Genomic DNA, 18,839 nt, shown 5'->3' with positions numbered 1-18,839 from the left:
GACGTAGTAGCTATTTTCTCCCAAAATACTAATTTTCACTAGTTAATAAATAGTCAGTTTGAGCATTCTTAGCCCTAAGGCAGAAGACATACTCCCCACTGTAAACAGGCAAGATAAAGTGACTGAAATAAGACACAAATATTTCTGAAATTATTTTCTTAGTGAACACATTCTGGTTGCAGTTTTGATAAAATTTCTTCAGTCAGATTCACCTGTGATTGTTTAATCTGTCTGCAAGTGGCTCAGAGAAACTGTAAAGCAATATGAGGGACAAAATACAATTCACAGGCTCAAATATGTATCTTTTCCTCCCCACAAAATGTTTCCTCTGAGGAACATTACTGGAACACAGCTGGACAAAATACTAAACTTTGATTGCCTGGCCAAAAGCCAAAATCCACAGCTACAGCACTTTGCTATGAGAATGCTTAAAAAAACTGCAAACACTTACGCACCATTTGATCTTTTTTTGTTGCAAACTATGACCTCATGGCAGTAAGAACACTAAATGAAGGTGTTTTAGTTGGTTTATAGCCATCTGAAATGCCTGAAGCTCCATGAGCAGCTCAGAGCCAATATCATGTCAACCATGCTAAAAAGCACTAATAGTTTCTCACCTTCTTAGAGATTACTGGTTAAATAATGTACAATAGCAGCAGGAAGGCTGCTAATATGAAGTTAAGATGAAATTGCATCTTTTGGCAGCTAAGAAATTCTGCAACACATTTTTAAAAAATGAAATCTTCATTAATTAAGTCACCAGAGTTTTCATAACTAAGAAGTTTTGGGCTCCTCTTGATTCTAGAAGTATATAAATCAAGACATACCCTCAAAACACAAATTTAAGCCTTGGCACTCAAGTATTTTTCAGGAAAGCCTTTAAATGCAGCACAAAAGGGCATCTCTCTGCCTAAGACAAGCCCTTCCAAAGGAGTATCTTGTATTTGCCAGTATTAGATAAGTCTACTGTCTGTTCACTAGGGAAACATCTCCTTGCTGGACTGCTTGGGTTTGCAGCATGTTCTTTACTTTCTGTTAATCACAAATACTATCCCTCCTAAGTTACAGAGCAAAAACAAAATAAGCTGAAGAATAGGAGAGAAAAAGAGTCAGTCTCTTGATTTAATGCAGCCATGATCTAAAGAGCCTATACTTGTGAAGGGTAAATCTGAACATGCAAAAAGAAATAAAACTGTATTAAAAATGTACAGGCTATATGAAAGTGGGGATTTGAAGAGGACCTAAGAGATATGGGGAGAGCAACTTTTTAAACAGGCAGAGAGGGACAGGAAAAGGGGGAATGGTTTTAAACCAAAAGAGAGGAGATTTAGATTAGAGATTAGGAAGAAATTCTTCTCTGTGAGGGTGGTGAGGCCCTGGCACAGGTTGCCCACAGAAGCTGTGGCTGCCCTATCTCTGGAAGTGTTCTAGGCCAGGTTGGACAGGGCTTGGAACAAACAAGGTCTAGTGGGAGGTGTCCCTGCCCATGGCAGGGAAGTGGAACAACATGACCTTTAAGGTCCCTTCCAATCCAAACCTTTCTATGATTCAGTCTCAAATGCTGGAATAAACTGCCTGCTCACAAGAAGCAGAATTTAAGAGAAAATCTGCATAGGGCCTTTTGCATCCACAACAGCCAACCTAAAAAACTGAGCTACTTTTCTGGAAGCCAGTGAAACTCCAGGACTAAAAAACTGGAAACAGACAGAATTATTCCCAAAAGGAAACAGAAAAGATTCGGGGGACCACAACAGAGACAGTTTAAATCAACAACAACTTTGGCTCATCATCTTTCACCTTAAGAGTCAACATCCAGATTTATTACCAGGAAAGTCAGTTTTTGCAGCTCTATAGCCTCTAACAGTGTGTGAGGGAACCAACAGATTTGTCTTGATTTTGTCTGCATACAGCACAATAATATTTTGCAGTAGGGGTAAGGGGGAAGAAAAGTAAACACAGAAGGATATTGGTACCAGGAGAGATATGAAGATGGAAGTACAGCTTTAGACCTGCAAGCTTGCTGCAATAAATCACACAAGTTGGAATGTGAAAACATTTATTAATCATTTCAGTGTAATGTCTGAGAAACCAAAACAACACAAATCTCACCAGGCAGAGAGAATCAGCCACTAAACCTTGATGCACAGACACTGGACTCTGCAGACCTTCCAAAGGGTCAAAGGCTAGCCCAGAGCTCCAGGCAAAACATATAGAAGGAACTCATAGAAGACTGAAGCAGGGATTTTAAAGCCAAATTTGCTCTGATAGATATATGAAATAGGTGAGCTCTTCTACAAAAGCCAGGGAGGATTTTTTGGGGTTGTTTTTAATCTAAAATGGTAAAGATTATGGTGGTGAAATTCAGAAAACCCAGCTACAGTGCTCAGAAAGGAAAATGAAGACCAGCAACAGGACCAAACAAACCAGGCAGTGTAAGTGAGTATGTGGGTAAGAAAACCTCTTGTCTCCCTGCTCTTATCCTGCAAACAAACAATAACCTGGAAATATTTTATTGACTACGGTTTGTGTCAGAGGGTATCAGATGACTCACATTAACCTGAAAACAAAAATTTCCCTCAAGTCTTCATTTTAACAGCTAGTGGTTTTTCTGCTTGTTTCAATGTACATAATCAGGTATTATCCACAGGACTGTGCACATCTGTATTCTGCCCAATTATGTAAGTCTAGCCAGTTTTCCCCTCAAGCTAGACTCCCTGTAAAGCCTCATTTCCATTTATATTATTAGGAAGCACTAAGAAGCATTGTTTGGAATCATCAGTTAAAAAAAAAAAAGAAGTTAAAAATTAACAACTATGCATACCAGTTCTGGAGATGAGAAGGAAATGAGGCATAGACATCCATGGGGGGAAGAAGGGAATGTGATATTCCCGAAGAACCATGCTTAATATTCCTGCATGGAAATATTATCCAGCTAAAAAAAAGTGCTTTGTTTTGTTAATGACTGTGCATCACCTATAGAAAACAACAACAGGATTGTATGGTGGCAAAACCTCCAAGGCATAACTAAAGTTTCCAGATCAGTTCTTCAGAGCCAGCACATGCCAGAAGGGAAGAACAGGTGAAAATTATTCCCATTTCACATGTTTCAGTGTCAATCCACTTCTGCTTATTCAAGACTGTAGGACCATGACCTGCACCCCTTCCACTCTCTACCAATGAGCAGAGAGAAGTGCTACAGAAGTCAGAGTCTGGCCTTTCACTTTCAGATTTGCTGAGGGGACCACAGATCATCTGAGGAGTTTTACACTACTGTGATGGATATCACACAAAAACTCACAGTGATACTTTCCCAATGAAGAAAGCTTTTCTTTATGCATCTTGCTAGAGGAAAAAAGAAATGCAGGGAGAACCTTTTCAGCTGTACCTGAAATTACTTACAGAGTAACACTGCACAAGGGACTGAGCTTCCTTTTCTCAGGACCTATTTACTTCCTGTGTTGGCTGAGCTGAATTTCCATCAAGCAACACTTTTTACAGTACTGCTCAAAGAGGAGGCTTCTTGTACTCCTGTATTTGTTTTCCTTAGCCAAGATTCCAACCAGCAACCTGGAGGTGGGGGTATTCAGCTTGTAGAACAGGCTGGAGAACAGAAGGCTCCAGGGACACCTTGAAGCCCTTGCCAGCACCTAAAGAGGCTCCAAGTGAGCTGAAGAGGGACTTTGGACAAGGGCCTGGAATGACAGGACAAGAGGGAATGGCTTCCCACGGCCAGAGGGCAGGGTTAGATGGAATATTGGGAAGAAATTCTTCCCTGTGGGGGTGGTGAAGCCCTGGCACAGGTTGCCCAGAGAAGCTGTGGCTGCCCAATCCCCGGATGCGTTCAAGGGCAGGTTGGACGAGCTTGGAGCAACCTGATCTAGTGGGAGGTGTCCCTGCACATGGCAGGGAGTGGGAACTGGATGATCTTTAAGGTGTTTTCCAGCCCAAACCATTCTATGATTCCCTGTGACCTGTTATAGTAGAATTCACACAAGCACCTTTTAATATCAAAATCAATTTTAAAAAGAGAAAACAGGAGGGAGAAGAAACTGGTTTGCTCATGAGAGTTAAGAGGGCAGAAAAACAAACCATTCTATGATTCTATGATAAGATGAGAATGCAGGATGAAATAATTGTTTAAAACAAGAGACTGCATGAGTGCACACAATTCAAAGAGCATAAATTAAAACCATGTGAATACAAACCATTATTTGTTGAAATACACTGGGTAGTAAACTGTGCTTCCACATTTAGTAAAGTTCACCTCAGTTTAAGGAAAAGTGGTTAAGCCTCCTGCTCATACAACTGCTGCAAGATAAACCTAAACTAACTTTAGCCTTAAAACATAGAAACCTGTCCCATTTGATTCTGCAGACAGTGGAAGATGAGTCTGAATCCTCCAGAGTGAATCAGAGCAGAAGTACATGGGATTTCCCTGGAAGATACCATAACCTTCAGTTATCTGTTAATGTAGCTTCTCATTTAGCAACAATGCTCAACATGCAACAGCTATTTTCATTAGCAGCAATTATACTACAGAGAGGTTGTATTGATTATCATTCAGATTCCCATGCAGCTCACTTGAATTACACAGTCAGGGACTGCCTCGGCTATGACCTGTTCTGCTAAAGCAGTTTGATACAGAAGGTGCACCTGCTACCAAACATTAAATACAGTCTTAAGACAACAATTAATTCACCTCCCTCTAGTGAAGAACATTTTTTTTTTTCAAACAGGATTCCCCTGCTACATCAAACTCTGAGGAGGGTTGTGGGCCCATCATATGGAAGAACTTAAGAGCGTAAGAAAACGGTAGAATGTTGTGGACAGTTACATGGTCTGTATTTTGGGAAGGTCACAATCTCATCAAGCATGCTCAGCTTGTGAAGAGGAGATGCTTGTTTGTGACAAATCATTACCTTCAATTTTTTTGTAGCATCCATCTCTTTCTTTTAAATTACAAAAAATAAATACTTACCATCTAACCATTAGCCCAAGCTCCATGAAGTTCTTCAGGTTAGGAAGAGTTTGCCTTAGATCTGGAGTACTCAGCCCGTGCTGATATCTAAGCTACAAGAACAGAAAAAAGCCCTAAAATTAGCACAGCTTTCCAAATCCCAAAGAACATAACATCACGGTCAGTTAATTTACTAGGTTTTTAGAAAGTTTAGGATGATTATCCAGCAGTTTTCAAGATATTTATTCTCCTTAAGAAAATGTTCAATTTACTACTTGTATTAGGAAACCCGCCCAAGTGATGCCATGAAGATTTTTGCCTTTTCTTTTATACCCGTTATACCTTTTTACAGCTTCTGTATTCCTAGTGCTTTTTGCCTACATTCTTAAACTTGTTTGTCAAGCTAAGAGACTAAACATTTTAGAAGCTTCGTAGTTAGGGATCAGTGTGCCCCAGACCCCAAGGTCCTCTCCAGAACACATTCTGTAAACCAAGATAGAACCATCCAGGGGAAGGTTCCTTGGGGAGGGGGGCTCACTTGAGCCTCTCATTGGGGAATCTTTGATAGATATGCTAATTAGTAAAACCTATAATGTTATACCCAATGTTGGGGAGATAGACTCGGCGGGGTGCATCTCGATGCATATGACCTGGACGTGTACACCTAAGGATCCTTAAAATAAATACCAAGGTAAAATCCCTTTTCCCCTTCTAACCATGTATGACTTGATTTTAAGACCAGGAAAAGGCATCACAAGAACAGGGACAAAATAATCAGTCAACCTGACTCTTAAATCTCCTTATAATTTTCCTATTTTCTATCTGCAACAGGAGAGCAGGCTCACAGCTTAAAAACACAGCCATTACGGGAAGAGACCAAATTCCAACACAATATTCTATATTAATGAATTCCAAATATTTATCTGTGTGTACTTGTCAGTCTGAGTGTTTCACAGTATGCTGAAATCAGTAATAGAATTCTTATAGTAATATCAACAAATAAAAATACATATTGTCACACAACTGATCAATATCTGTGCTCTTTATACAGTTTATATCAACATTTAAACTCCTGTTATTAGCATCATAATTAAATCCAGCACTCAAATCAGATGCCACGTAGCGAAGCAAAAGGCTATAAACACTGGCGTACTTTAACCCAAATATTGACTCCTATAAGTTGTTCTTACCCTCAAACTATCAAATGACAGCTACATGACATGACTGTCACTGCTAGGAATTATAAACTCCATGTTTAACAAGTCACCAAGTTAAAAATACCTCTGAAGAAAACAGTACACAGAAGGGAAAAAGTCTGTCTTTCAAGTTTGAATCTCAAAATTTCAGGGAAACTTTGCAGAGAAATTTATCTCTTGTGAGGTTAAAATATAAAAAAACCCCGACACTCTACATTCCAGTATCTCTAAGACTACTAAAATGATGCACTACCAACTTAATAAGCAGTTCTCAGCATATGTAAACATCCTCTGGAAGTCTCTGCTGGACTCCAATACAGGCACATACTGCACAAATTCAATGCTGATAGATTTACCTGCTGAAACACAGAACAGTCCCACTCAAAGTTAAATTTCTTTTCTTTAGAATTACACACCTGTTTCCGTAATTCCTGACAGTAAGATGCAGGAAAGTGTCTTAAGTTTCAAAAATTGCTGACTTCTCCCAAACAATCAGTTTTTCACAGAGAAGACTTGAAATTGGGAATGATTTTTATGCTTGTCTGAGTTTGAGAAAGAAAAATTACTTTGGAAGAAAAACACCCTCAGTACCACATTGTACAACAGGCAGCCATTTATTACAGTTTATTATTTCCATATGGACAAAGCCAAATCATACGGTGGGCTTGGGTTCGTATTTTCTGCTACAATGACAGAACCTGGATTAAGACAACCACACAAAATAAATTACAAAACCATCACCACATTCTCCTGATGGGATTATAGTGGATTTGGTTAACTGGAGAACTAGCCTGGAGCAAAAGAAATGAAGAAGGAAAAAACCCATCAAACTCAAAACTTTACATTTGTTTCTCCTCCAACAATCAGAAGTTCATGGAATACCCCTTTTTATACTCATACATAGATTTTAAGGTTTCAGAGCACAAAAATAAAGTGGATTAAGGGATCTCTCTGTTTCCAACAGGTCAGATCAGAGGAAGGCATGGGTGAGCACAGTATCCAAACATGAGCAAAACTACTGCTTCTACTAAAAGACATTTTTGTATTTCCAATAGTAGAGATGCATATTAAGTAAAGTTAGCATGCAAGTTTCATGAAACTTCTAGAAAAACCTGCATACTATTTTGACTTTGCAACAGATTAAAAGCGAAGCAATACTGCCTTGTGTCTGCATCAATACAAGCTGATGATGATGTATTTACAAACCCAGAAACTGTTGAAAAACTTATGTGCCTTCTATGGGCAGAAAAAAACATACAAAAATCAGCTGATAAATTGGGTTTTAGTCTGGATCCAAAATTACCTCTCCATTAATGCAGCAAAGGTTAACTCCTGCTTCGTGTAATTCTGTAGTAGTCTCCCATATCCTGATAAAGAAATCTCTGCTTTGCTGCGTGATGCAGGCCACTACAGGTACAACACCAAGCAAATGGGAACATGGAGGTGGGAGGAGCTAAAAACCAACTTTTTTTACCTAAAGGATCAGAACTCCTCTTCCTCTTCTCCTTACCCTCCAACAATTTAAAAAAAAAAAAACAAAAACTACTAAGAACTGAGTTTTTTCCCCAAACCATAAAGCACTTCTCATACACCTTCCCTTAAGCTTAATTTTTTTAGCATCCAACACCACACATGCAGGGCCAGTTACTCCACCTCATCCAATAAATAGGAAGGCACTGAACAACAGTCATAAGGACGGAGTCCAGAGGACACCATGGAGATGCACCAAGGGCTGCTGGAGCTCCTCTGCTCTGTAGACAGGCAGGGAGAGCTGAGGATGTTCAGCCTGGAGAAGAGAAGGCTTTAGGGAGACCCCAGAGCCTCTTCCAGCGCCTAAAGGGGCTCCAAGAGCTGGAGAGGAACTTTGGACAAGGGCCTGGAGTGAGAGGACAAGGGGGAATGGCTTCAAACTAACAGAGGACAGGGTTAGATGGAATATTGGGAAGAAATTCTTGGCTGTGACTGTGGTGAGGCCCTGGCACAGGCTGCCCACACAAGGCAGGTTCAAGGCCAGGTTGGATGGAGCTTGGAGCAACCAGGTCTAGAGGAAACCCCAGGGCAGCGGGGGTGGAACTGGATGATCTTTAAGGTCTGTTCTAGTCCAAACCATTCTATGATCCCCTGTGACCTGTTACAATAGGATTCACACAAATACCCTTTAACATCAAAATCAATTCTAAAAAGAGAAGAATGTAGGGAGAAGCTGCTTTGCTCATAAGAATTAAGAGGGCAGGAAAACAAGAGCAGACAGAGGTAACTGTGTGCTGCCTTGACTCTCCTAAGAAACAGTTCAAATTTCAATTGCTGCTATTAAAAGTCACCTGTCTCCACACTAAGTTTCTAATGCAATAATTTGCAAAATCAGCATTTTATTTAAGATTTTAAAGATTAGCTTGTTTCTTCAGGATATTACAGACCCAGCCATCCAAAGAAAACATGCCTGTTTTAATTGGAGCGAAGATCTGTCCAAGATTTGTGTTCACATAGACCATGTATTCTCCACAGGACTTTGAGTAAATCATTAATGATGTTCCAGTAATAAAATATTAATTCTGATTTCCATACCAATAAATAGCTCCTATATACAGCTTTGTTTTCCCAAGTGCAGCTCTCATTTTAGTTACTAGCAACACTTACTCCACAGAAACAAGATATAGGAGACAAGATGCATCGTATTTCACGAACAGTTCAAGGCAGAAGAATTTAAGGAATTACCTGTAGGGAAAAATCTGAAGAAATAGAATAATACATTTATTTTAAGGCCAACTTCTCTACAGAAGACCAGCTAATCATACCAGTGGGTATTTTCTATTATGAATATATATTCCAATATCACAAAAACCCATAAATGTTAAAATAAACTGCATTTAAAACAGCAGTTCTCAGAATGAAAGGTAGATTTACTCCTAAAAAACTTGTATTAGCTTCCTAAGAAAGTGTTTAAAGACTGAATTTCCATAAAAGACTAATACTAACAAAACCACAGTATTAGCTGTAGGTGAAACACAACAAATTGAAGTTAAATTGTAACGAAATGGGCATAATTGGTTTACACTCTTTAGAATGAGAAAAAATAATATTCAGCTGCTCCAGTTTCTACCTGTATTTCCTTCTCTGCAACGGTCTGAACTTACACTGGAATGTGTCCATACCCAGGAGTGAACCAGCTCCAATCTGAGCATCTCTGCTCTACTGCCAACCAAGCAGCTTCCAAGGATTTATTTCATCAACAGGACTTAGACTTAAAAACCTAAAATCATGTTAGACAACAGAAAAGCTTACTGCCTTCCTAAAGGTAACAATTCCACAGCAAAATGTTCATTCATCAAATCTACCAGCAGAGATACCTCGTTTCTTAACTAAAATACAAACCTGCAAAGGTTCAGTTACTTTCCTATGAAGTCCATAGGAAGTAATAGGACTACTAAAGCTTTTCATTTAAGTTGGCTTAAAAAGAAACCATTTAGTTATCTTTCTATTTCTGGGTAATTGCAGATTGCACCCGAGATCAAAATTAGGGGGTTTGCCACTCTGCGGCCGCTCTTAAGAAAAAGAATAATGTCCTGCATTTATATGCAAAGAACAACTGTCCATTTCCTATCCTAATTCCTGCAGCAGTATTTAATGACTAATAGTATACAAGCATATACATTTACTTCCAGCCAGAAACTACAGAGTACCTGGACTCAAATATCTTTTTTTGAAGGGAGTGCAGAAGGACTCCAATTCTAAACTCATCTGCTCATCATTTCTCATATTGTTTCCCCAGCCATATTCATCTTGTTCTAAGCCACGTGAAAGCAGTCTAACAGCCAGAATAAGTTACTAAAGTTCAAAAATAGCAGCCACTTTAGTACATATTGTGCATAATATTCAAGTCTATGCCAAAATCTGCTGTATTTTGGACTTCCCTTAGTCCCCACTGCAGGCAACTGGTTCTTGATGTTGTAGCAGCACCTGTACCTACAGAATAGGTGGACCCAACCCACTACTACACTATGCAAAGATCTTGAAATATTAAGGCAGTCAAAAGCAATTTTGAATTATTTTCAGCTATATGAGGAGTATCTCTTGATAGCATCAAGAATTTCAAAAGAACATCTGCTCCACAAATGTGAAAACCTACAGAGAAAAATAGAAGCAGAAGCGTTGTTTCAAATTTGCAGAGCTGGTTACAAGCCAAGCATTTGCATAAGGTTTTCAGAGAATGTCAAACACTGGGACAGAAATATAAAGTTTTAAAAATTTTTAATAAAATGACAGTTAATTGTTTTACAAGATCCTGGATGACTTTTCAGAGTATGAAGGAGTACTGGCAGGGATTCAGATGACTAAGCACTGCAATAATGAAAACAGGAAGTGTTGTTATAATGCCTGTTGCTATATAAACAACCATGGGGGATCAGTGAAATAATGCCTGCTGCTATATAAACAGTTGCATGTGTTTATACCTTTTGGGGGCAATTATAAAATTCTAGATTATTGAACTCTTCATGTGTTGCTTGCCTTTGTTTTACTGAATCTGGCTAGTTGCTCTAGCTCTGAACACCTATGTGGGTTTACTGAAAAACCCTTAAGCTACAACATTAGCGTAACATGTAAATAGCTCTTTAGATAATGTACCTCCAAACTAAGCACCTAAAAATCATTTTCATTTTTCATACTTAAAAAGACTGTCAGTAAGCATCAATTACAGTTTGGAAGTAAACATAACCAAATGGGTTTTAAAACTTTTTTTAAGCTTCTTGGGGAAGTAGGAACTAAAAAAAAGAAAAATAACCACTGTGATTATAACAAGTCTTAAAGTCTTAAAGTCCTCAATCTTGCTTTCAGAAGGACCAAATAGAGGACTGCCACAGTAGTGAGAGTAGTGCCCTCATCCAAGCAAGAGGAAGTGCTCAAATACAACAGCTATTTCAATAGAAATTATGACTTATCTTCATATACCTGCCTCCCTCTCCCAGAGTTACACCTGAAAAGCAGATGTTTATTTTGCAACTTATTAAAGAGTATTAAACTAACAAGAAGGCAAGTTGCATCCACATCCTTGAAGACCCATGTCCTTCATTAATCCATTGAGCATATGCTTTCAAGTTCCTCAAGCTGACCCAGTGTGCCTAAAGCCTTCACTAAAGCCATCTTAAAGGACACCCACCACAATTTTGATTTAGAAATAGTAAATAAAGCACACAAACAGCAATCAAAGCAGTAACAGGAGATAACAACCGCATTTTATGCTGTACCTTCAAAGGGTAGTTACAATCAGTTATTTTTGAAGCATGCTTAGTCTGAACTAACGTGATTTGTCCCACATTTACAAGGGAGAGGCTGACATCAATAAGATAATTTCCTGTTATCACAAAATCCTACAATGCTTTGGGTTGGAAAGGACCTTAAAGATCATCTTGTTCCAACCCCCTGCAATGGGCAGGACACTTTCCACTAAACCAGATTGTTCCAAGACCTGTCCTACTTGGCTTTGAACACTTCCAGGGATGAGGCAACCACAGCTTCTCTGGGCAACATGTGCCAAGGCCTCAACACCCTCACAGCCAAGAATTTCTGCCTAATATCCCATCTAACCCTACCCTCTGGCAGTGGGAAGACATTCCCCCTTGTCCTGTCATTCCAGTCCCTTTCCTGCTCTCTTGGAGCCCCTTTAGGCACTGGAAGGGGCTTTAAGGTCCCCTTGAGCCTTTCCTTCTCCAGGCCGAACACCCCCAGCTCTCCTAGGCTGTCTCCAGAGCAGAGAGGTCCCAGCCCTCGGAGCATCCCCATGGCCTCCACTGGACTCGCTGCAACAAGTCCACATCCTTCTGATGTTGAGGGCCCCTCACTCTCTCACTTTGACTTGTAACAGTGATAACTAACATTGGAGATGCCACGCAGTCCTGAACCAACACAGTCACTAGTACAGTTTAGAAACATTGATCTCTACCATCAGAGCAAAAGGTCCTCACAGAGTTCTGGCTGACTCAGTTCTCACAAACTGCATCAAATTGAGATGGAAACTTTTTCTCACCACTGGTTCCTCCTGCCCCAAGAACAGCCTGTCTCCTTTCCTCTCCTCTCAGCCTGGAGAATTTAAATTCACTTCCATCTGAAAGGCAGGGGAAATTCATACATGAAATTTACATACAGGAGTGATTCAGCAGTGATTAGGGAAACTGTATTCTCATCTGATAACAGACCTAATTCCCTTTTACCTTCTTTGATTTGTCCTAGAATTATATTAAGCTGCTTCTTCCTCTTGCATTCACCAAAACACAAAGTCTGATCTTTATTCAAAGACAGCAGCAGCCTCAATTCTAAATGCACAGCAACTTGTACTATTCCACCAAATATTTAGGAAGCAATTTCAGTCTAATTTTTAAAAGTGCAGCAATATTTAATACTGGATTTTGGTTTCACCGCAAAATAGTGTTTATTGGAGATAGATCTCAAGAAAATAAGGAAGTAGGAGTATGTGTTTGAGTACAAGTGGAACGCACTGTAGAACTAAACATTTAGATGAGTCAAAAGCTGCGTTTACTCAAGAACTCTCTCACTGATATCTATGAACCCTCCCTGAGAGTAAACACAGCACCTCTCCAGAGAGGTCTCAAACATTAACCTTCATGGTTTCAGTGTGGTGTCCCAGTAAGGATATGGGAAACCATTGTCATAGACAGGCTGGGAGAAACAGCTACTCGTGTAAGTAAAGTACTCCTGTAAAACTTAGCAGTTATGGGCTTAACATATATGAGCCCCCATGCCCATAAAGGTGCGCCTCATATGCCACAACTGTTTCATAAAATAACATAAAAAAAGGCAATTTAGAAGACAGAGCAGTTACTAGGCTCCAAAAAATCTCCCTCGCTTCCCAGTGAAGCACTCAAATAACTAGAACCATGTTTACTGCAGTCTTCTTGCATTTATAGCTTGATAAGATGAAACTATAGAGCATAACCTTTCCAGGTTCAGGTCAGAGCTTCTTAAAAGGGTTCAGTATCACAAATTGATGTTTACTGGATTATAGGACATAGGCAAACTTATTTCCTATGACCTCATTCATCCTGAGCTTTTGTATTAAAAATCATTACATCGGGCACAGAACAAGAGGTCAGATGTGCAAAAGTCAGAAGGAGAAAGTAAGTAACATTCTGTGCCTCCATCTTAAACGTGACATCTTCTGTATGTGTTTAGGTCCCCAAGAACTATGCCCCAATTCTGCATACCTGAAATTTCCTTTTTACCTATATAAACCAAATATCAACCTATGAATACCAGAAGGGCAATATTCTCAGGGAATACACAGGTATGTACAGAGAACTCTCCCACCTTGTCCGGCATGGAAATCAGAGAAAATATATGGTTAGGGTTATAGTGCTACACACTCCTCCTCCATTTGTTCGTTACTTTCACATTTTAATAAGTCCACTCCAAAACCAAGCAATTTTCCCATATGACATCAGTCCAGCTGTACCTCGTCCCTTAAGATGTTGCAGGAAAGGAACCTGCAGAATCATTTCAGTGGGCAAACAATGAGCTCCATTAGATGTTGTAAACACAAAATCTTTCAGCTATTTGCTCTTTCATGTTGTTTTGGGAAAGCCCTTGTTTTAAAATGGGTGAAATTGAGCTTCTGGCCGTTCATTCATCCAGGTTTGTGAACCCGGCTCTCTCAGGTGATAAGGCTCTTGCTTCAAGAAAGCTTTTTACTCAAAGAGCAAATGATTCAGCCCATGACACAGAGCTTAAATGGAAGAAGAATTTGGGGATTCTCTGCTCCCAGCCACATCTTGCACTTCAGCTGAACTGCTTTCCAGGTATCTATTATGTTACTGTCAGTGGACAAAGGAGACTGACTTCTAAAAAAAAAGATTAGATTGTGAATCAAATGGGAAGCCCTCTCATTTGAGGAGTACAGAATCAACAGTTTAACCTATGAAAAACTTGCTTCCTATTAGGATAACACTGGCATTCAGTGAACTCCACTTGGCACTAAAACACACCAATATGTAAAATGGTTTCTCATATGATGTATGATATTTTGAACTTAAAACCTGAGGTCAGGGAGCATTAAACCAAGGACAGGTTCAGGACTGGTCTTCCTGAAAACATTAATTTATACATGCTAAATTGAACCAGAACTTTGTTTTTTTCTAATTACACAATATTAACTTCACAAATATTTACATGAATTACACGAAAGTCCAGCAAAGAGAGATGCAATAACCCCTTCAGTATTTCCAGTCTCTTGAAAAATAAAATGCTTCAAAGCTCTGGATTTCCAGACATTCTGGACTGATCAATAAGTGAATGAGCCAATACATATCAGACACTTCTATTCCATTTGTTGGAGAACAACTTGCTCTAAACTTCAACCACAGTATTTAAAAAGTCCGAAAGGCATTTATGGATGATTAAGTAGCTGACATACCAAAAGCTTTCAAAACAGGTTTTTTGCCCTGATGTGCCAAATCTTATGCACAGAAGTATGAGACAAATCCTGACCCGAGGAGGTCAAAACATACATATTAAACTGTACAACAGAAAAACAAAGAATGCAGGGGAAGAAGAGAAAATAAACAGAAGCTCAGGAAAAAAAAATCTAAACCCCACAAGTCACAGCTTGTCACTTGCTTGCAAATAACAGATGAGAAGAATTTTTATGCATTAAAGCAAGTGAAGTTTCAAGAAATGACATGCATTTTACCATAATTTCTTTTATCCATTAAGAAATGGGTGACATGGCAGAAAGAGAGAAGGCTCCGAAGGAAGAGACAGGCTTACAAAGCAGGTCCTGGAATTCCAAAGGTGTGAACGTTTTACGTTTGAATGTCCAGCTTTGCCTCCAGTGCACACACTCTACTTGTTAAAAATTATACACTACAGCTTTTTCCTACACTGATACATTGTGCCAGGGCTTGATAAGAAACTTCCCACTTCAGTTTTGTAACACAGAAGTTATATATACTACAAAGGAACTTAAGTTGGCAGACGTGTTTATGTCAGATCAACTATATCAGGAATCCATTTACCTTCTGATTATTCAATTTTGGTTCTATTTTAAAGACATACTCCTTTTTTTTTAGGAAACTTTGTGGACTGAAGAGCTAATGCACAAAGATGATGACAGCTACACAGTACAAAAGTTATGTAACACACAGAACATGCCTGCAAGGATGGTCCCCCAAAATTATTTTGGAGGACTGACTAAGCACAGCTGATGATGCTACCTCTCCTATTCATAGAATCCCAGAACAGTTTGGGTTAGAAAGGACTTTTAAGCTCATCCAGTTCTAACCCCCCTGCCATGGGCCTAGATACCTTCCACTAGACCAGATTGCTCCAAGACCCATCCAGCCTGGCCTTGAACACTTCCAGGGATGAGGCAACCACAGCTTCTCTAGGAAGCCTCTGCCAGGGCCTCAACACTCTCACAGCCAAGAATTTCTGCCCAATATCCCATCTAACCCTGCCCCCTGACAGTGGGAAGCCATTCCCCCTTGTCTTGTCACTCCAGGCTCTTCTCCAAAGTCCCTCTCCAGCTGTCTTGGAGCTCCTTTAGGCCCTGGAAGGGGTTCTGCGGTCTTCCTAAAGCCATATCTTCTCCAGGCTGAAAAATCCAAGCTCTCCCAGCCTGTCCTATACGAGAAGTGCACCATCCCTTCAGTCACCCACCACAGCTGCAGGAGCCTCCAGCACTGCCTGGGCTTCAGGTGCAGGTGCCAGGATCTGTATGGGTTGAAGACCCAAGATCTGCTCCTTCACAGAGCAAGTCAATATTGGCCTTTGCCTACAAACAAGTAGAGGCAGGCTTTCAGCTGAATGAAAGTGGGACTTTAGTTACAACTAATCCAGTCTCATTTCAACATATTTTATCTTGGCATGGGCGATAGGAAAGGAAAATAAGAAAGTCTTTCCAACAAGTTTGCAAAAAACATAAATAAATTCCCCAGTTCTAAATGATCTGGCTAAGTATCAGCTCACTGTCACCCTAGGAAACTTTCAGGAATGAAACCTCTCCTAAGAGCTTTTGGCTCTACACAGCTGGAGAAGGTACTTTGTGGTTTTTCAGGTGCAGTCCCTTCCTTTTAGCATTAAATGAAAGCTTGGCACTTCACAAGACAAGGACTAGACTCTGGCTTCAACCTGTGCTCCTTTAAGAACACTTCTCCCTATGTAGCTAAATTGGCCTCAGATTCAGACGGTGCATTCTTTCTGAACTGTATGTTTTATGATCTTAGTTTAGGGGCCTCATAAAAGATGTAGTGTGCAAGTCACAGTATCCTACACTCAAAGGGCCATAACCACTGCATATACACCACTACCCACAGAACTCTTGAAGACACTTCTGCTCCATAGTGTTTACTGCCAAAACAAATTTCTAGACCTAACATTTCTGCTCTTCAACTTCCCATGGAAAAGTTTATTAGTTTCTATTATAGAGCTGATTTTCTCTCATGTTTGATAGTTTAACAGAGCCAGAAACTGAACCTCTTGCCTCATTTCACATTTAACAGCTGAGTTTCAGTTCAGTCTCTTACATATGGCGCTAGTACATAAACATTCACCTTTAATTCCATCAGCTATGGAGGAAGACAGCACTTTGACTACACCTAAAATATATCAAGTATTTTGCTTTTCTTCTATGCTGCTCTGAATGTTACTTACCTTGTGCATTAGACAAGCAACTCACCCACAATGCAGCATTCCCACAAAAGCAGCACTGGCTGCTCAGCTTCTCAAGCAGGTTACGCAAAGCACGTAAATGCCACCTGCCACCACGTGGACACAGTGGCCATGCACACACAAGAGGAGGGCTAGACACCAGTTACTTCCCTGGATCTGTACTCTATTGATGACAAAAAGAGCCTTGGGGGAGCTGACAAGAGAGTAACACTTTGTTTTTTTGTCAAATAGCAAAGTACATGTGTTGCTAATAACTGTCAGATGAAAGCAGAACTATTCTTTGGTCAGGGCTGAGCAAACCATGCCAATGTGAATAGGAATATCAGTCTAACACAACTCAATATGGTCTGACAAAACAAATGAGGATTAGAAAAGAAGCCTTCCCTGCAAAACGATCCCAAGCATGGCATTCAGGCTGAACAGAAGAAAAAGTAACCTTAACTCATGCAGTGCAACAAATTCCACAGGTTTCACTAAACCTGGAAGTAATGCCTGGAAGGTGATGCTCTGCCTGCCACCATATACAGAGATCCCACTAACAAACACCAGCAACAAACTTTTTACACAAGCAGACAGGGATAGGAAAAGGGGAACAGATGTAAACTAAAAGAGGGCAGATTTAGATTAGATACTAGAAAGAAATTCTTTGCTCAGAAAGTGGTGAGGCCCTGGCACAGGTTGCCCAGAGAAGCTGTGGCTGCCCCATCCCTGGAAATGTTCAAGGCCAGGTTGGACAGGGCTTGGAGCAAGCTGGTCTAGGATTGGTGTAGGGAAGGTGTTGGTCTAGGGAAGGTGTCCCTGCCCATGAACAAGATGGTCTTCAGGTTCCCTTCCAACCCAAACTGTTGTATGATTCTATGAACTGAGGTAAGACTAGAGACATTCACTCATTGGGTTGGCAGTAGGAAAACAAAGAGTTGTAAAATTGTCCAAATTATTTGCAGGTCTACTTTTCAAGAGCTAGTAATTTAGACAAGGATATAACACCAACATTCCTGAGGCCACGTCCAACAAAGCCAGACGGAGATAGTGACCAAGGTCACAGCAAAGGAATGAAAAGGGTCTCACAATAGTTATACAGCTGCCCTCTGTTTCTGTGGTAAAGCTAAGACTTAGAATAAGAAATCCAGAAGAACAAGAGACAAATTAATTTGATGTCCTTCAGTGGCTGACAGAAATAGCAAATCATTTGATACTTAGAGTGTAAATAACTTGACTGCCCTGTGCAAAATACCAGCTGCAGTAAATTCCCTGCTTACTGGTATCTAAAGAAACCAGCTTTACAGCTATATTGAAATTGTGTCCTCTACAAGCAATCTTGCAACTGGACAAGTAATAATACTTGTCAAGTATCATGCAAGAGACAAACCCTTGAATACCTACAGAAATTGGAACTTTCATGAACAAGATGGACATGTTCTCTTCAATGGCTACACATCATATATACATGCATTAGACATAATGACCAATACAGGACAGAAATCATGTAATACAGAACCACAGTTTGGGCTGGAAGGGACCTTCAAGCTCATCTCATTCCAACCCCCTGCCACTAGACCAGGTTGCTCCAAGCCCTATCCAACCTGGCCTTGGACACCTCCACAGATAGGGCAGCCACAGCTTGTCTGAGCAACCTGTGCCAGGGCCTCACCACCCTCATCTTTCAGGGTATACAATTTTGGGCCAGTTATTCTCTCACAGTAACACTGTGTGTGATCACTAGGGACTCACTCACCTCAAGGAGGAAGGTCACTAAATTAAGACCATCTCATTGTATGTAATGAAGAACCAACACTGAAGTCAGGCCAAAGCAATTAAGGCTCTGGGAACAAAGGAAAAAGACAGCAAAGCAGCCAGTAAAGCAGCAGTAAAGATGCTTTCTTTCTACAGGCCTGCAACTCAAAACTAAAGCCACTGCACTCTCAGTATCTCCCACTTCAAAGTTATAAAAAAAATTAACTGAGATGAAAAAACCTGGAGCAGCAAGACCACTGCTCAAGAACTTGTGA

General features: G+C 40.2%; 1 protein-coding gene and 1 long non-coding RNA gene across 8 annotated transcripts in view; one reads left to right on the top strand and one right to left on the bottom strand.

Moving 5' to 3' along the window:
• Positions 1-3,825, top strand: part of LOC121661245 — a 34,820-nt gene extending 30,995 nt beyond the window's left edge. Inside the window, exon 4 of the long non-coding RNA XR_006014894.1 lies at positions 3,736-3,825. This is a non-coding gene — a long non-coding RNA (uncharacterized LOC121661245). The remainder of the gene's footprint in view (positions 1-3,735) is intronic.
• The window catches only part of UVRAG (UV radiation resistance associated), a 99,228-nt gene that overhangs the window by 8,676 nt on the left and 71,713 nt on the right, over positions 1-18,839 (bottom strand). For 5 of the 7 annotated variants that reach the window (XM_042021199.1, XM_042021202.1, XM_042021200.1 and 2 more), the window contains one exon: positions 4,979-5,070. The exons of 1 other annotated variant lie outside the window; for it this stretch is intronic. In XM_042021199.1, coding sequence (XP_041877133.1) covers positions 4,979-5,070 — 92 coding nt within the window. Of the gene's footprint in view, positions 1-4,978; positions 5,071-12,180; positions 12,254-18,839 lie in introns of those variants that run through there. One more of the 7 variants, XM_042021206.1, reaches the window with a different exon arrangement.

This window comes from Corvus kubaryi, unplaced genomic scaffold, assembly GCF_017639235.1.
Source record: "Corvus kubaryi isolate FWS band 111438036 unplaced genomic scaffold, C.kubaryi_AGA036_p1.0 37127, whole genome shotgun sequence".
NCBI lineage: Eukaryota > Metazoa > Chordata > Aves > Passeriformes > Corvidae > Corvus > Corvus kubaryi.
The sequence above is the reverse complement of the archived record's forward strand: the minus strand, read 5'-3'. Positions and strand labels throughout refer to the sequence as shown.